This window comes from Lichenostomus cassidix, chromosome 5, assembly GCF_008360975.1.
Source record: "Lichenostomus cassidix isolate B80296 chromosome 5, HeHo_3.0, whole genome shotgun sequence".
Lineage (NCBI taxonomy): Eukaryota > Metazoa > Chordata > Aves > Passeriformes > Meliphagidae > Lichenostomus > Lichenostomus cassidix.
The window spans coordinates 45486435-45510179 of NC_139486.1; the positions used below are offsets into that span (position 1 = coordinate 45486435).

The 23745-nt window shown below is 45.7% G+C and overlaps 2 protein-coding genes across 5 annotated transcripts in view; one reads left to right on the forward strand and one right to left on the reverse strand.

Moving 5' to 3' along the window:
* The window catches only part of AP2A2 (adaptor related protein complex 2 subunit alpha 2), a 51050-nt gene extending 46044 nt beyond the window's left edge, over positions 1–5006 (forward strand). For all 4 annotated transcript variants that reach the window (XM_085062809.1, XM_085062811.1, XM_085062810.1 and 1 more), the window contains 4 exons: positions 156–272; positions 461–530; positions 1417–1551; positions 2315–5006. In XM_085062809.1, coding sequence (XP_084918935.1) covers positions 156–272; positions 461–530; positions 1417–1551; positions 2315–2392 — 400 coding nt within the window. In that variant the 3' untranslated portion in view covers positions 2393–5006. The remainder of the gene's footprint in view (positions 1–155; positions 273–460; positions 531–1416; positions 1552–2314) is intronic.
* Positions 5007–5928: 922 nt separating this feature from the next.
* Positions 5929–23745, reverse strand: LOC146436518 (uncharacterized). The gene is made up of 15 exons (XM_085063798.1): positions 23398–23745; positions 22709–22750; positions 22255–22488; positions 21504–21551; positions 20613–21056; positions 19428–19742; positions 18438–18772; positions 17491–17636; positions 15972–16525; positions 15001–15441; positions 14031–14474; positions 11751–12194; positions 10432–11037; positions 8185–8287; positions 5929–6474 (listed from the first exon to the last, which is right to left on the reverse strand). The coding sequence occupies exons 1-15, from the start codon at positions 23645–23647 to the stop codon at positions 6297–6299; spliced, it is 4584 nt and encodes a 1527-aa protein (XP_084919924.1). The 5' UTR covers positions 23648–23745; the 3' UTR covers positions 5929–6296.

A 23745-nucleotide genomic window follows, 5' to 3' on the forward strand; every position in this document is an offset into this window, starting at 1 on the left:
AATTTATTTACCAGTGGATTGAAACTATATGTTAGAAATGTCATCTGCAGTTGATGGATTTTAATCATAAATAGTTCCTCAGTTGCTTGGTTGAATTATGCTGAGACCCTGCTAAGGCTGCCACACGCACTGTGTTCTGTCTGTTTCATCTGCAGGTACGGCGGAACATTTCAAAATCTTTCAGTAAAATTACCCATCACACTGAATAAATTTTTCCAGCCAACAGAGATGTCTTCTCAAGACTTTTTTCAGCGTTGGAAGCAGCTGAGCAAGTAAGACTTTGTACTTGGGCTTGGGGCTCTTGTGGTGGGCAAGGGAAGAGAAAGGTGAATTGTGAATGTAGCTGGTGCAGTGCCTCATCCCATACCAAGTCCTGTAAGCCACGAGCTCTCCCAATAGAATTAATTGCTCTTGGAAATGCTGTTCGTAATACAGGTGCTTATCTTGCCTTGTCTTGCAGTCCAAAACAAGAAGTACAGAATATCTTTAAAGCAAAGCACCCGATGGATGCAGAGATCACGAAAGCAAAGGTGGGTGGTAACGTGGTATTTTTAATTCACAGTGTACAGGGTAGTGGCAGGTCATGTTTTAACCCCAGCTGGCAACTAAGCACCACTCAGCCATTTGCTGTGTCCTCTCCCAACTCCTAGTGCACTTCCAGCCTCTTTGCTGGTGGGGTGAGGAGCAGAAAAGGACCTTGGCTCTGTAACCGCTGCTCAGTGATAGCTAAAACATCCCTGTGGTATCAACAGTGTTTTCAGGAGAAATCTGAAGCACAGCCCAATACCATCTACTAAGAAGAAAACTAACTCTATTCCAGCCAAAATTAGCACATGGTATAAGCAAACGTTGTGCATTTTTGTTCATATGGCAGTTGCATCATCCAGCAAAAGTGTGAGTCCATGTTGTGTGATAGATTGTGGCAGTACCAACTTGAATGGACAGTTTCTAGCTCTGGATTGAATTAGGTACAGTCTGCAATAGCAGCTGGAGACTTGAAGCTGTTTAAGAAAGCACCAATTCACTGCATAAAACTGAATTGGAAGATAGTTCAAGCCTTAATTTATATTCAAGGTACTAGTTAGAAAAGTGACTTTTCATAGAACGGGCTGCCTTAGGCAATACGGAAGTGGACTGTGTAAGACAGGAATGGCTGTATCAAAACCAGGGGAGACTGGTGTTAAATCTTAACTTGCTTCTCATTTGCTTCTCATTTCTCATTTGCAAGAAGAACCTTATTTACAGGAACAGCTCATTATCAGGGTCACCCTTCAAAAACTTATGGTAGTGAATTTGTCTTGAACACTTAAAAATCAGTTTCCTCCTTGTTTTGCTATTTGGTGGTGACTGTTTGGGTATACTTGGTATTTGTGTCTTCCTCTCCCCACATTTAAATCTTCTGGGTTTCTTGCATAGATAATTGGCTTTGGATCAGCCCTGCTTGAGGAGGTAGATCCCAATCCTGCTAACTTTGTTGGTGCTGGTATCATACACACAAAAACTACTCAGATTGGATGCTTGCTGCGCCTTGAACCCAACCTCCAGGCACAGGTATCTGCGTAACTATCTCCAGCTTACATACCAGTTCTCATTTGAAGTAAATATCTGTGTCTATCTGAAGCTCCTTAAGATACTTAAAAATCGCTATTGCAGTAGCTGCTTATGACTGCAGATTCCAACAAGAAATTAGATTGTAGCAGCTGGCCCTGCACAGTTGGGTGAGCTGCTTCTTCAGAGCAATTCTCTTTCCTCTTGGAGGAGATCATTGTAGTATTCCAGACTGTCTTGTGCACTTTGAATCAGATTAAGTATGCTTCCTCTTGCTATTTTAAATGAGTAAAAGAGTAATTGCCTAATAGAGAAACGCATAAACAAATGAGTACAATGTTAAGAATATTTTTACTAAAGCTTTTTTGATAGAGGTGTTATCAAAGTTAATTAAGGATTGAAAATAAGGTTTGGGAATTAAGTCTTCTGTTTCCTGAAGAAGTGGTTGTACAGGGTCTTTAGACTTCTCCACAGCTTTTGCTCCTCTTTAACAAAAATTCTGGATGACACCTGTCTGTTAAAGCCAAAAAAATACTTGAATAACAGTAATTCTCAGCAAGGGTTTGAAGATAGTTTTGGTTCAGCCAGTGGTTTGAAAAGCTGTATTACTTGGTGGCTGGCTACTTTTGAATGTTTTAATTTGGGGTCTTTTTCCTACCAAAGCTTACAAAGCAAGTAAGAGGTAACTGTTAGTCTTCTCTGATGAGTGTGCATTCATCTAATGCCAAACTGTGTTTAAAAAGCAATATTTTATGTTCTTTTTCAGATGTATAGGCTCACACTACGAACAAGTAAAGAAGCTGTATCTCAGAGATTATGTGAATTGCTGTCAGAACAGTTTTAATATTAACCATGTCAGTTTTGGTTTTTCCACTTATATCACTGTCATCATACTGCAAATAAATGTCTTGTACATCACTGTCTGAGTACTGCAATGTTAACCAATACCAGCTCCCTGCCTTAATAGGACTTGACCCTTGTTTGAAATTAAGACTATAAATTGTACAGTACAGGGAAGTGACTTTTCCATTAAAAATGGCTTTTAGTGTGTTACACAAAGGGTGGGAGGGCTGTCTTTTGCTCCTTTTTTTTGCAGAGGTCAGGCTTTTAAACTTGTTGAAGAGAAATTGTTTTAGGTGTGGCAATCAAGGAATTCATCAGGAATTCATTTTGAGCAGAAGCTCAAAAACCTTCTGCTTCAGTACCTTTAAGAGATACTTCCTCTGCTCTGAGCTAAAAGAAACCAATATACTACTGCTCAGGAAGGGTAATGCCAATGTTAATGTAGAGTCAAAACTTTGTAAAGTTGAACATTGCCACGAGTTGTCTCCTGGATGGGAAGACAGATTTGAAGATGTGTTTGAATCTGATTAAAGTGAACATTTATGTTGTGTCGCCATTGTATTTGAAAAATGCCACCGGACCAGAGTCTTAAAATTATTAATCTTGTAATATTTTACATTTTCATGTTTTCTGATCTTTGGATTGATCACAAAATCTATTCTTAATCCTTCTGCTTATCTCCATTAGTGAGGTGAGCTTCTCTGGTAGGGGGTGAATGAGTATATACTTGTTTGTTGTTACTCAGTGAAGTTAAATATTCTGTTCTATGTTTTTTCTGTTTGCCATCAGACTTCACAAGTAATATAGTCCTAATGATGTGATACAATTAACTGCAGTCTAGTATTGTATAAAAAAAGTGGGAAGAAATGGGCCCTTGAAGGGCTGTAAGGCATGCACTCCTAGGTGAAAATGTAATTTTAATCAATATTTTTTCCCCAGTGTACATTAATGTTCAAACTCAATAACTGATACCTAAGCAGTTTCCTTCCTGTCAGTGGTAAATATGTCCAACATGGCGTAGAAAACTTCTGTTGAAACTGAAAGTAGAATACCCAAAAATGTTCAGCTTTTCCAGTGGTTTTTACAGCCAAAGGCTTTGTACCTTGTTTCACATCAGCAGACTCTTTGCAGCCTCTCTGCAGAAGTCAGTGGACAGAAATTTGGCTCACACTCCTCAAGCCTTGAGGTGCAACAGAAGCTGCTAAACCAAAGCAGGTGAAGTGGCCCAGTTAGAAACCCTGGGCTGGTGTCAGCGTGAGCTACAGATCATGGTGAACAAAATCAGCTCCTGCTGACAGGAGAAGTGAACCTCAGGTCAAGATTTCCTCAAGGTCATTGAAGGGAAGCCTGGGACTGGCGTGTCATAACACATACAGACAAGTGTGCCCAGGAAATGGAGGTGTTGAGTCATGGTGGTGACCCTGAAAATACATCTAAATGAGGCTGCTGTCATGCTGCCCAGTGCTCAGCAGGGAACAGGATTCTCCATGACTGAGTGTGCCTTGCTTTTTGTCTTCAGTGCTTTGAGTTTAAGTGATGGAACTGGGAGATTATAACTTGGTTTGGCTGAATGCTCCTGATCGTACTTGAGTAAAAGAGAAAAATGAGGAACAAAGGTTTGGCTGTGATGTGTGGATTTGGGGGGATTTGTTTTGTTTTTCCAGAAATGGAAACTGGTAACTATGGATATTAAGGCTGAAAATTGGCCTGAAGGCCTGGTCTTTCTGCAAAAGTTCTCTTAAACAATTGGTCCCTTTAAGGCCTTTCACATTCTTTATACTTAAGACTCTTTGATCATAAATACTGTCATTGAAAAAAACTTTGTGAGAAGTTCCTGCAGTCAGGTTGGGCACTTGGCAAATACTAATGGAATAGTTTTTGTTTTGGCCTCTCAATGCTCCATGTGTCATTATTAGTCCTGTTGCATTAACCATGCTCTTGGCTGCTTTGTTAAAAATCTGATATGCTGAACTAAAGGGAGTCTTAACAAAGACAGAGGAGGAGCTTCTCTTTCGTATTTTCCAAATCCTGTTGTATATCTGTCCCCCTGAAAAATGTTCTGTGCCCTCATTAAAGGACACCTTGAGACACTGCACTACTTTATTTCACTTTGCTTTGGTTCAAGCTGTGCTAAAATGTGCATTAAAATGTGGGAAAGAGGGGGGGGTAAGGGAAAGTGTCTTTTCAGTGGTGACTGTGTTAAGCTTATGACTGTTCACTCTTTGTATTAAATGTCAGCTCAATGAAGCCATGAGCAGAAAAGTGAACAAATTGAAGACAAATACTTGATTTCTTTTTTTTTTTTGTGAATGATGGTTAACTTACCAGTGATGTATCCTGTCAAGCAGACAAAGTAATTTCTGCAGTAAACAGTGTTATTGTTTTTAAGTGCAGTATTTTCAGGCATTGACATGTGAAAATAACTGAATAGCAAAACAGGTAGCATATGTTCATTCTTGACCTACACTCCAGTATGTAACATTTATGGTGATTGTCTTATTTGTATAAAACAAAGTTCTGTCAAATTAAGTGGAGAATTTTCATATAGAAGACTATATATTAGACTATATTCATCAGAAGAACGTATTAAGATTAAATAAATGATTAGAACAGTGGTCAAACTGTCCTTTTTTTGTCTTGGGGCATAAAGGTGTAAAAAATGTTCTCATGGAATGGTTGTTGTGGAACACAATTGCTGTGATTCTTTAATGAGAAGTACTGGTGGGTTCTGTTCACTGGAGTCTTACCTGGTCTACAGATCTCTGCTCCCCCAGTGAGTGAGTTTGATTTTGTTCTTGTTTGGTCACAAGTTATAAATACTCTATTTTTAAAAAGCCCCAGATGTAAAATCTTTCTCCCTCGAGTGTTTAACAACAGTAAGTACATGAGCAGTACCTGCTGCAGTAAAGTGCTGTAACAGTGGGGTATGGTTGAAGCTAAGGAGAAGACTCCAGTATTGCATGCAAGGTTGATGTCACGGTACAAGAGTATCTAAACTGCTGAGTAATCTCATTTAAGCTTTAAATATATGCTTCACTTTCTTTTACACTTGCTAAAAGGGAAAAAAGGGCACTCTGAGCATCTTTGCAATCATACAGCTTTTTCGTAAATGACTTGCAAACAAAATAATGATTTTTCTAGAGTGGCAGCAAGTAGAAATGGTTTGTGAGTGAACCACTTGTGTCCTGTTACATGCATGTGGGCTTTAATTTCTTGCAGGGAAACGCCCTCAACTTCCTCCTTGATCCCAAAACTGCTACATGTATGTGCTAGTTATGTTTCTAGAAATGTCCCACCCAAGGGTGCTTGTGGAAACCTCACAATTCACTTTTGGCTCATGTAGCACCTTGCTTTCCAACCCAGTGTATGGATGGTGAACAAAAGTGTTACAACCACCTTCAAAGGAAAGGGAGCAGGTTAGTTCCCTTTTCCCACTCGAATAGTGGGCTCTACCACAGGTCCAAACTTGACTGTAGTGAACCTAATAGACTATTTTCATTTAAAATAATTGTTCAAATAATGAGAAAAGTTAGCAAATTCAATTTCTTCTACTTTATTTGAACATTGAATTTCTGTTACTGCACAGTGCATGGGCCAGGTTTTAGCCTCTGGTTAAATAAACCCCACTGAGGCAAGGCTAGACAGTTTCTGACATGGTCATTCCTCCGGATCCCACCCTATGCCCATTCTTTCCTTCCTTCTCTGCAGCCCACCCTGCTCCTGATCAAGAATAATTTATCTGGTAACTGCGTTGATAGTCCCGGCAGCTGCTCAGGCAGCCTGACTGGAAGGCTGTCCTGTGCAATCAGTACAAGAGAACCCAGCAAAGAGCACTCACTGGGGAAGGATTAACTTGTGATCAGTGTTTAATTGCAAAAAATTTTATCTGAGGCCATCAGGTCTGGCTAGTGTGTGCAACTGTCAAAGTTACAAACACAGCCCCTAAATGCAATTATTTCTGTAGTGAGCCTTTTTCCAGGGTTGTCTGGGTCTTGGCATGGTAGTTGGAGTTCTTTCTTAAGTAGTTCAAGTGGCCTACAGCAGCCGCATAGTGTGGTGATTGTCATCTTCTCAACATCCAGCCTGTGTGGAAGAGAGGGAGTTGGCATTTGTTTACAGCATTTTAGGCTCACAGCTTTTCAAGTATGTGAACTTTTTTTTTCTCTGTGGTGGGAGGTTTAGAGGAAAGAGCATAGCCCTCAGTTGAGTGGTTCTGTCAGCTACAGAACTACAATCAGTGCAGGACATGACTATTTTAAGTTCTCAGGATGCAGAAACTCAGGTGCACTGAGCTGCTGCCTTCCTTTTTAGAACAGGATGGACTCAATGATCCTTGTGGGTCCTTTCCAACGTGGGACAGTCTGTGATTCTCTAATCTCATCATCTGTTAGGCCTCAGATCTCATTGGAAAATTAACAGAATTTGATTTCCCTGTTCTCGCTTTGCCGTTCTGAATATTTGTAAAGTAACTATGGATTAAATTTGTTAAAGCTATGCACTAGACTACTTACAGTTTGCAAAAGGACTCTTGTAGATGCTAAATTGTGTGTGTTCCTTTTGCAGTGCATGGAGGAAGGAAAACCCCTTTCTCTCTCTGAACAGTTAGTGCTGGAATCTAAGGTGGTGGCTGCATGATGTCAGTTCTGGGCTAGGAGGTCAGCTAACAAAGTAGAAGACTTGTACATAATTGCTGAATTCACAGTAACAGAGCACAGGTAGGTGAAGTGAGAGCTTGAATAGGCAGGTAAGGATTTGAGTCTGTCCTTATAGTACTGCAGTTCTTATGCTGTTGATTCCTGACCGTGTTCAGCCTCCTGATGGACTTGGTTCTGCCTTTCTCTTTGTCAGTGGGAAGCTGTATAGCATACAGGCCAGAACCAGGGTATGGGAACAGGAGAGTTAAAAAATATTTTTTTAAAAATCTCTTCTGAAGAGGAGAAAAGTGTTCTTGGTTTCAGTTAAAACTGGGTTTTAACCACAACTTTCCTAGTAACTGTGACAAACCTTAACTCCAAAATTCTTCATCCACGCATAACAGTTTCCAAAATGCTGCGGGACACCTGAATGGGCTTTGAAGGAGACAGCTTTTAGCTTAAGGATTAATTTAAATTTGTTCCTGCAAAAGCAAAACCCTTCATTGCTTTCCATTTTTCCATTCTTGAACATTGTATGTGCTTGGATTGCTGGGAATGTAAGTTTTATTTTTTTACCCCAATAACTGAGAACTCTTAATACTGTTGCAATGTTTACTTGTATTGAAGCCTTGATTTCCTGTCAAATTCTCCTAATGGGCAGCAGAACTGCATAGGCTCAGACAGCACCCTTGTAATTATAAAATACACCTGAATTACACTATTAGGAGAATATTATGAGACAGCTGAAATGACATTACTTACCTTAGATGAAATTTTTTACTTTACTGTCTTAGCTATTTAAGAACAGATATTTGTAGTCTAAACTACCTTTTCAAAAAGCAAACAAACAAAACCAAAACCCCAACCATCAATACAACAAAAAAGCCCTCCAAATTTGCAGAATTGATGTCTGGCTTTTTTTAAAACAAAATCTTAAGGAAGTGAGATGATCTTCTTTGATTAGATGTAAATCCCCCTGTAATAAATGACCTTATTGTTTCTATTAGCTGGTTTATACAGCAACATTGTATATTGCTGGGTGGATTCTAACCACAGTTTCCTCCCTGTGTGAAGGAGCAGTAGTTCGTGAATATCCCTACTCACAGATGACCAAATAAGAACAACAACTTTAATACTCTGCAGTCTCAGTTATACTTACTTTGTTGAAGATGGACATGACCCTTCACATCGGCTCAAAGTGACGTTTATGGAACAGCCTTTGTAAGTTATTTCTTCTTCATATTCAACTTCTGTACAATGCTCTGTCAAATGTAAAAAGCAAAAAAAAAATCTACTATAATTCATCTTGGTCTTCTTGAGTGACCTTTTTTAGATGCCAAAAGCCTCCATACTTGGTTTCATGGAAATCCATTCTTATTGCAAGAGATAATTAACAAGTCACAAGTGAGTAACACAGCAAGAAAAGGTTTTAAAGTTGCAGGATAGGCTTGTCTTGAAGGACAGCAAAAGAAAAGAATGAAGTTCTTTTTTAAGAACATAGAAGTTGCTGGAATGAAAAATGAACAAAAAAAAGAATATAGTGCAGATTCAATCCAGCACGGAAAAACTAATCCTCTGCTGAGAACACAAAGATGCAAAGAGGACAAGCAGTTGGCTCATTCTGGTATTATTTCTGGTTCATAGACTTTACCTATTTGAAAATTGCTTAATTTACTCATTTTAAGGTTATATCTCTTTATAGGAAGCCAGAAGTTTACAGCTCGCCTTACTAGGGAGAATATATAATGCTACATGTTAGGTAACAATTATATGTGTCAGCGTTACATTTTCTCCTGCCTTGAAGCACCACTCTAAGCACTTTATGAAGCAGAAAGCTGACTGAAAATGCAGGTTCTCCAAGGAGTTGAAAGATAAGAGTTTGAAGTTTATAGTAAGAACAAAGATGTTGAAAACTGTGAAAGCAATTCATGCACAGCTCACACCTCATCCTGCACAATAATATTTTAAGCATAATCTGGTTCTCTGCTGAAAGAAAGGTTATAGATTATTAAGTATTATTGCAGGAGAGGCTTGGTTAATGCTGTACTATGACTGGGATTTTCTTACTGGGAAATAAGACAACTGTAAACTGGGCAGTAGACTAAGATGCTATATCTGTATCTCATGAACACAGCACTAGGAGCTATGCTTAAGTAAAAGTATTTAACTTTTTTTACCTAACAAATAGGTAAAGTCTAATATTGTGCCAGGCTGAAAAAGTATCAGAGTTGCTTAGTTCAGGGCTGGAAAGTACAGAGAAAGGAGAACTTGTCCACAGCTTTCTGAACTTCTGACATAAATGGTTACCTTTTAACTGCAAGGAACAAACCCAGTACTGCTGTGGTTGGGAAGGTAATGTCCACTTCTTTTAGGAAAAGAATGAGAACAAAAGTAGGTCCCCAAAATATAACTTGTACTGGGAGAAATCTTTTCTTCCACTTGTGAGAATTCCTACTTGGATCCCCATTCTGTGAGGTGAATATTAGGAGGATAAAGGGAAAGCAGGGTCAAAGGAAGTGTGTTAGTAGAAAGAATCCTGCCTCCTTGGGTCAAACTGTCATTTCTCAATGCTCATGCAGTCAATTTGAGGCTCCTTCCTGCTAAAACTGAAACCAGCCTCTTTGGTAGTACAGCACCTGTGTGACAGCAGGACAGAAGGCAGACACTTTGCATTCAGTTGTTTGCTCTGCAGGGAGGTAATTCTGCCATGCCTGGTGGCTGAGCTGCCTGACCTGGCCAAGCTGGACTCTGCTCAAAAGGTTAACAGTGAAAATCGAGATGAAAGGCTCAGCTACAGGTGACTGTATCCTGTAGTGTAGATCCTCAAGTACAACAGTTCCATTTAAAACCAGTAGGCAGATGTTGTTTTGTATGCCCCTCTCTACATGAGAGGGTGTAGAAATTATAGAATGCAGTATTTATTAAGCCAAAATTAATCAGGTGGTTAATTATGCACAGGAGCCAAAAAACATCTCTGTATCTTGAAAACTCTGAAAACAGTACCTTGCAGAAGAGATACCAAAAATGTTCAAGTGTACTGAGCTAACAGGAAGACTGCAGGGTAATGAAGGAATAGCCTGTCAAAATAAGAGATTTCTTACACTGCTTTTTAAGATTACAGAATAAAAGATTTGTGGCTCTCCTGAAGTGCATCCTGTCAGACTCTTTAACTCACACTTCTTAGTGTTTAAAACATTGAATAGCAGGGGACCTGGCGGTATGAAACCCAGACGCCAGACAACTGCTTTACAAAAAGTAACTGCAGAAAGGCAAAAAGAAAAGATGGAGCCAAGGGGTCCAAACAGTATCACAGCCAAAGAACAGGTAAAGAAAAAATTCAGTCATGAAAAACAAAAGGCATTAAAAGCAAAGCCGTGATACAGGAAATGATGTGGGGATACATTACCGTGTGGTACTGTTAATGGCACAACAGAGGACAGAGATGTTGAAAATCCAGAGGTGAGAGGAGGAGAGGATGTCGTATGGGCAGTGGTCAGTGTTGTTGTTTGCAGGGAACTCCTTTCAAATGACTCTGTAGAAGCTGTAGTGATAACATGGGGAGCGAAGGTAATGGTTGTAGATAAAACAGTTGGGATCAACTGTGGACTGGACTGGGCGGAGATACTGGTAGGGACAGGTAATGAAGATGTTTTGCCATATGGAGATGATGTGGTGTTTTGGAAGTAAGAATGAGTAGTGCTCTCAGAAGACATTGATGTGGAACTAGTGAGGGGAGTAGGCACAGACATTCTGCTGACAGTTGGGGCCAAAGCTGAGGAGAATGGAGATGTGGCAGTGGACGGCAGCCGAGTGCTGAGGGGGCTGCTGGGGGCAGGTGGAGAGCTGGGATTGGGAGAGGTTGTTTCCAGAGGGACTTCTGTGCTGCTTGGTGGGCTGGAACCTGTGGAGACAGAGGCCTTGGAGGTGCTGCTGATGGAGGTGGTGGCTGTGGTCTTCTCTGTGGTCACAGGTGGCACAATGTGTGGCACGGTCAGTATTTTATGGGTGAAGGCTGTCAGGAGAGAAGCACAAGTGAGTTGTGGATGAGGACAAGGGTGGGAAGGCCAAGGAGGTGGACACAAGCCTTGGTCTAAGTAGTTGTGCAAGAAAGTCAGGCCATGTTGCAGTGTGTTTCTGTGGGAAAGAGTGAGCATTGGATGTGTGGCTCCTTCCCTCAGCCTTGGCAGCTTGCTTAGACCCAGTCAGGGCCAATGTTTGCCAGGAAGTGGCAGTGTGAGGTGAACTTGTTGGGATGCAAAATGCCCTCCTGGCCACTCACTCATTTGCCCTCCTTTGGTAAGGAGAGAGAAATGGAAAAAGGAAAAATAGCTACATGTGTCTGGATGAAGATTGCTTTCAGACCTAAAGAAATTAAAGGAAAAGCAAACCAAGATCTACTCCTGAGATGAAAAGTGAGTCCACTGACCGTTGTCCAATGCCCATCCAGTCTCCAAGCAATTGCAGCTTGGGAAAAACTGCCATGCTCTCACACTGTACAAGTCATCACTGTTCATCATGTGGAAGTTCTTTACACTGTGGCAGAGCACTGGCTCCATTGGGAGGCTGTGGAATTTTTCTACTTGGAGAGATTCAAAACCTACCAGCTCTCTGTCACCTGCTCTCAGTGACCCTGCCTTGGGATGGGTGTTGGGCAGGATGATGCCCAGACATACCTTTCAACCATAACAATTCTGAGAAGAGCAAGTGCATAGGAGTGGGTCTTACCAGGCTGTGAGGAGCTGAGCCATGTTGAGGACACAGCTGAGGAGGGAGAAGAAGCAGGAGATGGCAGCGTGCTGGTTTTGGCTGTGGTGGGTGCAGAGGACTCTGTTACAGGAGACTCCTTTGGAGCACTTGTTGCTGGGGAAGAGGGCTTGGCCCTCAGGGTTGTAGGTGTAGGCCTGGGGCTGCTGCTTGGAGCTGCTGTGGAGGAGAGTGTGGAAGTGGTGGCAGTGGATGGCAGCCAAGTGCTGAGGGGGCTGCTGGGGGCAGGTGGAGAGCTGGGACTGGGAGAGGTTGTTTCCAGAGGGACTTCTGTGCTGCTTGGTGGGCTGGAACCTGTGGAGACAGATGTCTTGGAGGTGCTGCTGATGGAGGTGGTGGCTGTGGTCTTGTGTGTGGTCACAGGTGGCACAATGTGTGGCACAGTTGACTTTTCATGGGTGAAGGCTGCAAAGAGGAAAGCACAGGTCAGTTGAGGATGAGGAGAAGAAAACAAAGAAATGTACATGCTCAGAAGCCTCATATTTGGGATATAAGCAAGAACAGCAATGCTGTGCTGCAGTGAGTGCTCCTGGGAAAAATGGAATACTCTGTACTGTCAGTCCTGTCCACCAGCTGCTGTCTGGATTCTCTCACAAAAAAGGAGAAAATGGATACAGTGCCTTCTAACCAGCAAGATGCCACTGTCCGTTCCTGGAACAGGACCCTTTCTGGATATGCATGTGTCCCTTCAAGTAAAAGGCAGGGCTTAATATTGGATCCCACTGAGTCTCGCAGGCTAGACTCCATGGGAGAGAGCAGTGCATGGGGCCATAAAAAAGTGACACCATACTCTGGGAACTCACAGCCAGCCTGCTTCAGATCACAGACACCGGACTGATAAAATCTGCTCATACCTGTGAGAATCCTAGTGTCAACACAGACAAGGAACAAAAACAAGCCAGAGGGAAATCTGCACCTGTCTGAAGGAGGTAGTTGTTGTAAAGATAGAGTTCTAACTATAGGTAGCCAATGAGTTTGAAATGTAGTAAGTTAGGAACCAGTGGACATGCAGTATGCATGTTACAAAATAGTATAAAAGAAGCTCTGTAGTAATAAAGTCAGCTCTTTTCTCTCCATGGACTGAGTTGTGTTGTCTATATATATTTGTTGCAACCATCTCGACAGCATCACCGTACCACTGTGCCAATGCAGAAGGAAGGGAGAATGAGGAGCAAATCCTAAAACAACTGCACAAGTGACCTGAGAGGCTGGACATGCTGAAAGGGAAAGGGAGAGCAGGAGGAAATAGCAGGATGAGTAGGAGGGAGACTTACCAGGCTGTGAGGAGCTGAGCCATGTTGAAGACACAGTTGAGGAGGGAGAAGAAGCAGGAGATGGCAGCGTGCTGGTTTTGGCTGTGGTGGGTGCAGAGGACTCTGTTACAGGAGATTCCTTTGGAGCACTTGTTGCTGGGGAAGAGGGCTTGGGCCTCAGGGTTGTAGGTGTAGGCCTGGGGCTGCTGCTTGGAGCTGCTGTGGAGGAGAGTGTGGAAGTGGTGGCAGTGGATGGCAGCCAAGTGCTAAGGGGGCTGCTGGGGGCAGGTGGAGAGCTGGGATTGGGAGAGGTTGTTTCCAGAGGGACTCCTGTGCTGCTTGGTGGGCTGGAACCTGTGGAGACAGATGTCTTGGAGGTGCTGCTGATGGAGGTGGTGGCCATTGTCTTGTGTGTGGTCACAGGTGGCACAATGTGTGGCACAGCTGACTGTTCACGGGTGAAGGCTGCCAGGAGGGAAACAGAGGTCAGTAGAGGATGAGGAGAAGGAGAGTATGAAATGGAGGTGGCCAGAGGCCTCAGAGTGGCGATACAAACTACAAGCGAATCCCTGTGTTGCACTGAGTATTCCTGGGGAAAAGGGAGAACTGAGAATGTGGTTCCTGTCCAACAGCTGCTGTCTCCTTTCTCTCCTAAAATGGGGAAAAACTGATACTCTGTGCATTATAAAAGGTAGGATCCTCGCTACCTGTTCCTAGAAGAGGACCTCATAGAGAAGTGCATGTCTCTGTTCAAGGACAGGGCGGAGCTTAAGGTCCATCCCCTCTTAGATGGGCAGGCCTGGCTCCACAGGAGAGACCAGTGCCCAAGGCCATAAAAAATAAGGCCATACGCTGTGCCAACGCAGAAGCAAGGGGGAATGAGGAGCAGAAACTAAAACAACTCTCCAAGCAACCTGTGTGGCTGGAAAGGAAGAAGGGAAAAGGGAAAGATGGGTGAAGTAGCAGGATGGGTAGAAGGGAGATTTACCAGGCTGTGAGGAGCTGAGCCATGTTGAGGACACAGTTGAGGAAGGAGAAGAAGCAGGAGATGGCAGCGTGCTGGTTTTGGCTGTGGTGGGTGCAGAGGACTCTGTTACAGGAGACTCCTTTGGAGCACTTGTTGTTGGGGAAGAGGGCTTGGGCCTCAGGGTTGTAGGTGTAGGCCTGGGGCTGCTGCTTGGAGCTGCTGTGGAGGAGAGTGTGGAAGTGGTGGCAGTGGATGGCAGCCGAGTGCTAAGGGGGCTGCTGGGGGCAGGTGGAGAGCTGGGACTGGGAGAGGTTGTTTCCAGAGGGACTCCTGTGCTGCTTGGTGGGCTGGGCCCAGTGGAGACAGATGTCTTGGAGGTGCTGCTGATGGAGGTGGTGGCTGTGGTCTTGTGTGTGGTCACAGGTGGCACAATGTGTGGCACAGTTGACTTTTCATGGGTGAAGGCTGCAAAGAGGAAAGAACAAGTGAGTTGAGGATGAGGACAAGAAGAGTATAAAATGGAGGTGGCCAGAGGCCTCAGATTGGGGATACAAACTACAAGGGAATCCCTGTGCTGCACTGAGTACTTCTGGGGAAAAGGGGTGCTGGGACTATAGTTCCTGTCCAACAGCTACTCTTTGATATCTATCCAAAACTAGGAGGAATCATATATGGCAGCTTTTAGTAGGTAAGATCCTTGCTACCTCTTCCTAGAGGAGGACTCTTGCCTGGAAGTGAATGTCTCTATTCGATGACTAAGCAGTGCTTAAGGTTCAGTTCCCTCTGAGATGGGCAGGCCAGGCTTGATGGGAGAGAGCAGTGCCCCAGAGCCATAACAAAGTACGGCCATACCTCTGTGCCATAGAAGGAAGAAGGAGGAGTGGGGAGCAAAAACTAAAACAACAGGACAAGCAACCTGTGTGGCTGGACATGAGGAAAGGGAAAAGGGAGAGCAGGGGGAAGTAGCAGGATTGGTAGGAGGGAGACTTACCAGGCTGTGAGGAGCTGAGCCACGTTGAGGACACAGTTGAGGAAGGAGAAGCAGGAGATGGCAGCGTGCTGGTTTTGGCTGTGGTGGGTGCAGAGGACTCTGTTACAGGAGACTCCTTTGGAGCCCTTGTTGCTGGGGAAGAGGGCTTGGGCCTCAGGGTTGTAGGTGTAGGCCTGGGGCTGCTGCTTGGAGCTGCTGTGGAGGAGAGTGTGGAAGTGGTGGCAGTGGATGGCAGCCGAGTGCTGAGGGGGCTGCTGGGGGCAGGTGGAGTGCTGGGACTGGGAGAGGTTGTTTCCAGAGGGACTCCTGTGCTGCTTGGTGGGCTGGGCCTAGTGGAGACAGATGTCTTGGAGGTGCTGCTGATGGAGGTGGTGGCCGTGGTCTTGTGTGTGGTCACAGGTGGCACAATGTGTGGCACAGTTGACTTTTCATGGGTGAAGGCTGCCAGGAGCAAAGGACAGGTCAATTGAGGATGAGCAGCAGAAAAAAAAAATGTATATGGTCATAAGCGTTGTATTTGGGATATAAGCAAAACCAGCAATGCTGTACTGCAGTGAGTGTTACTGGGAAGAAGGGAACAGTTTATACTGTGCTTCCTGTCTATAAGCTGCTTAGCTGCTGTCTGGATTCTCTCACAAAAAGGGAGAAAAAGGATACAGTGCCTTCCAACAGGCAATATGCCACTGTCTGTTCCTGGAAGAGGACCCTATCTAGATATGCATGTGTCTCTTCAAAAAATAGACAGAGCTTAGAGTCTGTCCCCTCTGTGTCTGGCAGACCAGGTTTGATGGGAGAGAGCAGTGCTACAGAGCCATTAGAAAGTAAGGCATACCACTGTGCCAATGCAGAAGGAAGGGGAAATGGGGAGCAAACACTAAAGCAACTGTGCAAGCAACCTGAGAGGCTGGACATGCTGAAAGGGAAAAGGGAGAGCAGGAGGAAGTAGCAGGATTGGTAGGAGGGAGACTTACCAGGCTGTGAGGAGCTGAGCCATGTTGAGGACACAGTTGAGGAGGGAGAAGAAGCAGGAGATGGCAGCGTGCTGGTTTTGGCTGTGGTGGGTGCAGAGGACTCTGTTACAGGAGACTCCTTTGGAGCACTTGTTGCTGGGGAAGAGGGCTTGGGCCTCAGGGTTGTAGGTGTAGGCCTGGGGCTGCTGCTTGGAGCTGCTGTGGAGGAGAGTGTGGAAGTGGTGGCAGTGGATGGCAGCCGAGTGCTGAGGGGGCTGCTGGGGGCAGGTGGAGAGCTGGGACTGGGAGAGGTTGTTTCCAGAGGGACTCCTGTGCTGCTTGGTGGGCTGGAACCTGTGGAGACAGATGTCTTGGAGGTGCTGCTGATGGAGGTGGTGGCTGTGGTCTTGTGTGTGGTCACAGGTGGCACAATGTGTGGCACAGTTGACTTTCCATGGGTGAAGGCTGCCAGGAGGGAAGCAGAGGTCAGTAGAGGATGAGGGCAGGAGGTGGGCCCAAGCCTTGGTCTCTTATGCTGGACAAGAAATTCAGCGTGGTATTGCACAGATTTTTTTCTGGGAAAGAGGGAAGATCAGATGTCTTGCTCATTCCCTAAGCTTCCCCTCCCCTCTCAGACCCAGTCAGGGCGAATGTTTGCCAGGTGATAATGGGGTGACCCAGTCTGGATGCAAAGTGCCTACCCTGGCTGTCAGTCAGTCAGTCAGTCAGTCAGTCAGTCACTCACTCACTCACTCACTCACTCTCCCTCCTTAGGCGTGGGGAGAGAATTGGAAAAAGCAAGTACACCCACACGTGTCTGGATAGAAGAAGTTTTCAGAAGCAAAGAAATAAAGGAGAAACAAACCAAGACCCATCCACAAGAAGGCCATGACTTACTGTTTCCCATCACTGGCCAATGCCCAGCCAGCCTCCAAGCAATGACTACTTGAGAATAACTGTTCCACCCAGCCCACCCACATTGTACAGCTCAGCAAAATGTTCTGTGGTAAGCAGTGTCTCCTTGGCCACCAGCTTTGGGCCAGCTATGCTGGCTGTGTCCCGCACGGACCTCATGATCAACCCATGCCCACTCCCTCACTGGCAGGACAAACAGAGGATGCTCCTGGCACTCCAGAGCAATCATCAAAGTACTTCTGTGCCATCAAAACTGCCTGGGACTCCCATCTAAATCACAACACATGGAAAACTACTGAGAACAATAATTAGCTCCATCCCAAGCAAAGCAATGGAACAGGCTCAGGACTACACCAGCAACCAGGTTGGCCAAAGGCAGCAGGAATGGCAGATTAAGCAGCTAAAAATGCACAAGTACTGTATAAGTCTTGGATGGAATGACATGATGGAGGGAGGGAGAGCTGGGCAGAGCAGGACACCTAGGAGGCAGTCTTACCAGGCTGTGAGGAGCTGAGCCACGTTGAGGACACAGTTGAGGAAGGAGAAGAAGCAGGAGATGGCAGCGTGCTGGTTTTGGCTGTGGTGGGTGCAGAGGACTCTGTTACAGGAGACTCCTTTGGAGCACTTGTTGTTGGGGAAGAGGGCTTGGGCCTCAGGGTTGTAGGTGTAGGCCTGGGGCTGCTGCTTGGAGCTGCTGTGGAGGAGAGTGTGGAAGTGGTGGCAGTGGATGGCAGCCGAGTGCTGAGGGGGCTGCTGGGGGCAGGTGGAGAGCTGGGATTGGGAGAGGTTGTTTCCAGAGGGACTCCTGTGCTGCTTGGTGGGCTGGAACCTGTGGAGACAGATGTCTTGGAGGTGCTGCTGATGGAGGTGGTGGCTGTGGTCTTGTGTGTGGTCACAGGTGGCACAATGTGTGGCACAGCTGACTTTTCATGGGTGAAGGCTGCCAGGAGGAAAGCACATGTCAGTTGAGGATGAGGGTAGGAGGGGAAAGCTAAGGAGGTTGGGTGAAGCCTTATACTGAGGGAACAAGCAATAACAGAATCCCTGTGCTGCACCTCTGTGTCTCAAGAAATGGGGATAAATAGTATTATGGGTCCTGTCCAAAAGCTTCTGCACAGCTTCTCCCCTAAAAGCAGAAGAAACAGAGAGGGTGCCTTCCTAGGGAAAAAAAACTCTCTGCCTCTTCCTGGAACATGGCACTTTCTCAATGTGCATATGCTTTCAGAGCACAGACAGTGTGTAAGGACTGCCCCTACAAGACTGGAAGGCCAAGACACAAGGGAGAGATGTTTTCCTCAGACCCATACTAAGGGGACAGGTCATACCACTGTGCCAATATAAAAAGAAATGGAAGGGTGAGCAAAAAATTAAAACAACTGTGCAAGCAACCTGCTCTGCTAGAAATGAAGAAGGGAAAAGGGTGAGTAGGGGAAAGCATCAGGGTGGGTAGAAGGGAGATTTACCAGGCTGTGAGGAGCTGAGCCATGTTGAAGACACAGTTGAGGAGGAAGGAGAAGCAGGAGATGGCAGCATGCTGGTTTTGGCTGTGGTGGGTGCAGAGGACTCTGTTACAGGAGACTCCTTTGGAGCACTTCTTGTTGGGGAAGAGGGCTTGGGCCTCAGGGTTGTAGGTGTAGGCCTGGGGCTGCTGCTTGGAGCTGCTGTGGAGGAGAGTGTGGAAGTGGTGGCAGTGGATGGCAGCCGAGTGCTAAGGGGGCTGCTGGGGGCAGGTGGAGAGCTGGGATTGGGAGAGGTTGTTTCCAGAGGGACTCCTGTGCTGCTTGGTGGGCTGGAACCTGTGGAGACAGATGTCTTGGAGGTGCTGCTGATGGAGGTGGTGGCTGTGGTCTTGTGTGTGGTCACAGGTGGCACAATGTGTGGCACAGTTGACTTTTCATGGGTAAAGGCTGCAAAGAGGAAAGCACAAGTGAGTTGAGGATGAGGACAAGAAGAGTATAAAATGGAGGTGGCCAGAGGCCTCAGATTGGGGATACAAACTACAAGGGAATCCCTGTGCTGCACTGAGTACTTCTGGGGAAAAGGGGTGCTGGGACTATAGTTCCTGTCCAACAGCTACTCTTTGATATCTATCCAAAACTAGGAGGAATCATATATGGCAGCTTTTAGTAGGTAAGATCCTTGCTACCTCTTCCTAGAGGAGGACTCTTGTCTGGAAGTGAATGTCTCTATTCGATGACTAAGCAGTGCTTAAGGTTCAGTTCCCTCTGAGATGGGCAGGCCAGGCTTGATGGGAGAGAGCAGTGCCCCAGAGCCATAACAAAGTATGGCCATACCTCTGTGCCATAGAAGGAAGAAGGAGGAGTGGGGAGCAAAAACTAAAACAACAGGACAAGCAACCTGTGTGGCTGGACATGAGGAAAGGGAAAAGGGAGAGCAGGGGGAAGTAGCAGGATTGGTAGGAGGGAGACTTACCAGGCTGTGAGGAGCTGAGCCATGTTGAAGACACAGTTGAGGAGGGAGAAGAAGCAGGAGATGGCAGCGTGCTGGTTTTGGCTGTGGTGGGTGCAGAGGACTCTGTCACAGGAGATTCCTTTGGAGCACTTGTTGCTGGGGAAGAGGGCTTGGGCCTCAGGGTTGTAGGTGTAGGCCTGGGGCTGCTGCTTGGAGCTGCTGTGGAGGAGAGTGTGGAAGTGGTGGCAGTGGATGGCAGCCGAGTGCTGAGGGGGCTGCTGGGGGCAGGTGGAGAGCTGGGATTGGGAGAGGTTGTTTCCAGAGGGACTCCTGTGCTGCTTGGTGAGCTGGAACCTGTGGAGACAGATGTCTTGGAGGTGCTGCTGATGGAGGTGGTGGCTGTGGTCTTGTGTGTGGTCACAGGTGGCACAATGTGTGGCACAGTTGACTTTTCATGGGTGAAGGCTGCAAAGAGGAAAGCACAGGTCAGTTGAGGATGAGGAGAAGAAAACAAAGAAATGTACATGCTCGGAAGCCTCATATTTGGGATATAAGCAAGAACAGCAAGGCTGTGCTGCATTGAGTGCTCCTGGGAAAAATGGAATACTCTGTACTGTCAGTCCTGTCCACCAGCTGCTGTCTGGATTCTCTCACAAAAAAGGAGAAAATGGATACTTTGCCTTCTAACCAGCAAGATGCCACTGTCTGTTCCTGGAACAGGACCCTTTCTGGATATGCATGTGTCCCTTCAACTAAAAGGCAGGGCTTAATATTGGATCCCATTGAGTCTCGCAGGCTAGGCTCCATGGGAGAGAGCAGTGCATGGGGCCATAAAAAAGTGAGGCCATACTCTGGGAACTCACAGCCAGCCTGCTTCAGATCACAGACACCGGACTGATAAAATCCGCTCATACCTGTGAGAATCCTACTGTCAACACGGACAAGGAACAAAAACAAGCCAGAGGGAAATCTGCACCTGTCTGAAGGAGGTAGTTGTTGTACGGATAAGAGTTCTAACTATAGGTAGCCAATGAGTTTGAAATGTAGTAAGTTAAGAACCAGTGGACATGCAGTATGCATGTTATAAAATAATATAAAAGAAGCTCTGTAGTAATAAAGTCAGCTCTTTTCTCTCCATGGACTGAGTTGTGTTGTCTATATATATTTGTTGCAACCATCTCGACAGCATCACCGTACCACTGTGCCAATGCAGAAGGAAGGGAGAATGAGGAGCAAATCCTAAAACAACTGCACAAGCGACCTGAGGGGCTGGACATGCTAAAAGGGAAAGGGAGAGCAGGAGGAAATAGCAGGATGAGTAGGAGGGAGACTTACCAGGCTGTGAGGAGCTGAGCCATGTTGAAGACACAGTTGAGGAGGGAGAAGAAGCAGGAGATGGCAGCGTGCTGGTTTTGGCTGTGGTGGGTGCAGAGGACTCTGTTACAGGAGACTCTTTTGGAGCACTTGTTGTTGGGGAAGAGGGCTTGGGCCTCAGGGTTGTAGGTGTAGGCCTGGGGCTGCTGCTTGGAGCTGCTGTGGAGGAGAGTGTGGAAGTGGTGGCAGTGGATGGCAGCCAAGTGCTGAGGGGGCTGCTGGGGGCAGGTGGAGAGCTGGGACTGGGAGAGGTTGTTTCCAGAGGGACTCCTGTGCTGCTTGGTGGGCTGGAACCTGTGGAGACAGATGTCTTGGAGGTGCTGCTGATGGAGGTGGTGGCCGTGGTCTTGTGTGTGGTCACAGGTGGCACAATGTGTGGCACAGTTGACTGTTCACGGGTGAAGGCTGCCAGGAGGAAAGTACAGGTCAGTTGTGTGTTGCTGGCTTATGGGAAGTTGGGTGACACTGACTCTTCTTTTTTGCAGGCTTTGTGCTCAGTTATGGGCCAGGATGGAAGGCCTGCGTCCCACTAAATCTGGTTGGTTTGGGTTTTTGGTTTTTTCCAGTTAATGTAAGTGTCCATTATTCTAAACATTTTCCATCCTTTCCTGCTTCTCTTTCATAATTGCTTGCTGTTGACCATTTTGAAGATTGACCTCTAGCAATTTATCTCATGTCCTTGTTCTTGGAACAGTTGACTGGGGAAGAGGTATCACTTGTTTACTGGTAGTTTAAAACTGGCTTGCTGTAGACTCTGCTGGGAGGGATCCATGGGAGAGCCGTGGCTACTGAAGGGATATGGATGCATTGGCTGGGGACGACTCTTAACTCTTTCATGACCAGAGCACTCACCTGTTACTACTTTACTAGTTGGTGTCTTAGCTCTGGTTGGCTCCCTTGCTACAAAGAAAGGGATGAGAGAAAAGAATGGTTGAGTCTTGGGAAGGATTCTAGGCAAAGCATGTTGTGGCATCTCCTCAAAGGTGGATCAACACTAAGACAACTCTGGCATGTAGGTTTAAGTGAAAGAACTTTAGCCTGGCATTGAGTGTACACTTTCTTGCCCACCCTCCACTGGTGACTCTTTTGCACTTGGGGTCAGCATTGGTCAATGAGGTCATATTTGTTGAACTGCACTTTTCACGGGTGTGCCAGAGCCTGGGCATCCTTTGGCTGGAGATGATACCTTGGCTTATGCCTCTCACTCAAAACTGTCCCGAGCTGTAAACTGGAGGTGTTTTTCCAGTTTCCCTGCCTTTTGTTCCCTCCTGCCCCACTCTGCATTCTCAGGGCAGCACTCTAAGAGAAGGGAGGTGTGTTAGTTTCTGTCTGATTGGTAGCTGTAGGGCAGGAGCTCATGGATGCCTGTATTTGGATAGAGGCCTGTGTTCCAGAGTCAAAGCCCTGAAGGTGCAGGGAGGAGGATGCAGTCAGGGTTTTGTGTGGGTCAGTACCAGGACCTGCCTGGGTCCCACGGCAGTAGCAGGGGAAATTGAGAATGAGTACCAAAACTGAGGCTTTTGTGGGACATGCTGCTAAGGAGAGAATGGTGGGAGCTGGAAGAAGCAGGCAGAGCAGCAGGAACGGCAGGAGGGAGCCTTACCAGGAAGTGATGTTCCCAGCTGGGTCGAGGAGAGGGAAGAAGCAGATGAGGCTGAGGTGACAGGCAAAGAGCTGGAGCTTGGAAATGTCCTTGTCAGTGGAATTCCTGGGCTTGTGGCAGGGCTGGTCTCTCTCAGGACAGAGGTGCTGGTGGTGGATGAGGCAGGAGTGGCCTCTGTCTGCGAGACGAGGTGCTGCACAGGCTGTGTCAACGTTGTTCTTATGTGGGTGACAACTACAGAGAGAAAAGTTGATTGAGGGTTGGTCTGAAGGGTGCCCTCTGACAATTTGGCACTCCCTGTCTTTTTTTGAAGCTCCTAAGGAAAGAAGGCCCTCATTGGATGAACATGTCCCCTCCCAGGTATTCCAGACTGGGCAAGAACATCGTCTGGAAAAGCTGGGGTAAGTGAACAGAGTCTTAGGCCAAGGTCATCTGTCTAGTCCTTTTTACTCACCTTCTGGGTAGTAGAGAGTGGTTGCTTCAGTTCCCTCACTCTCTGTGAAGTAAGAATGAATATTAGTAATGGTTTGGAGCTGGTAAGGTTCCTAGAGGAAGCTGTAATTGCTTGCACAAGAAGACCCAAGATATATGCACCCCAACAATACTTCATGGGAGAGACTTGGATTTGGAAAGAGTGTACAGCTGCCCTCCCACTACAGCAGACTTCCCACCACACACTGTCCCAGCCTCTGCTATCAGTTGTTAACCTACTAATTCAAGTTGCCATACAGCCTCAGAGAAGACTGTCCTTGCTAGCATATTGAGTGTCAGACAGTCAAAAAGGTTCCTTTTATTTAATATTTATTTTTGGTAGTATTTGTCACAATGTAACAAATGCTAGGGGGAATATATTCTAAGGTCTATGAATTTTCAAGAACTTGCTTTGAAGCATACAGAGATTTGGTCTAAATTTGGAGGAAGTGTTGGAAGAGAAATGTTAGCTTTAAGATCATATTTGGATGTCAGATGTTTGCTCCATTGGCAAGACAAGTTTCCATTTTAATCACGCTTCTTATCCATGTCCTTTCTATTCAATGTTAAGACCACTAGTAAGAATGCTTGGGGTTTTTTTATAAGGTGTATATTGATATATGCCTTGTGAGTGATGCCTTCACCTGACAGATATCAAAAAGTAATATTTACCTGCTGTTGTTAGTTTAGGCTTGCTGAAAGTTGTGCTCTGAGTTGTGGTTTGAGTAGGTATTGAGGAGGTTGTTGTTTCCTTCTTGGTGGTGGTTTTGAAGGGTGGTGAGGTGACCTCTACTTTTTTTGTCTCTGTTGAGGCAGCAGGTGATGAGGGAACAGACTTTGGTGTAGTGGCTGTGGTTCTTTTAATTAAGGTAGTGATGGAAGGGGTAGTGATGGTTGTAGTCATGTTTGGTGTGGTAGACATTGATGTTGTATGTTCTTTTAGAGTAAAGGTAAAAAATATAATGTGAATAACCAATTCATAGAAAAATTAAAAACAGATAAATTATAAAGAAATTACTC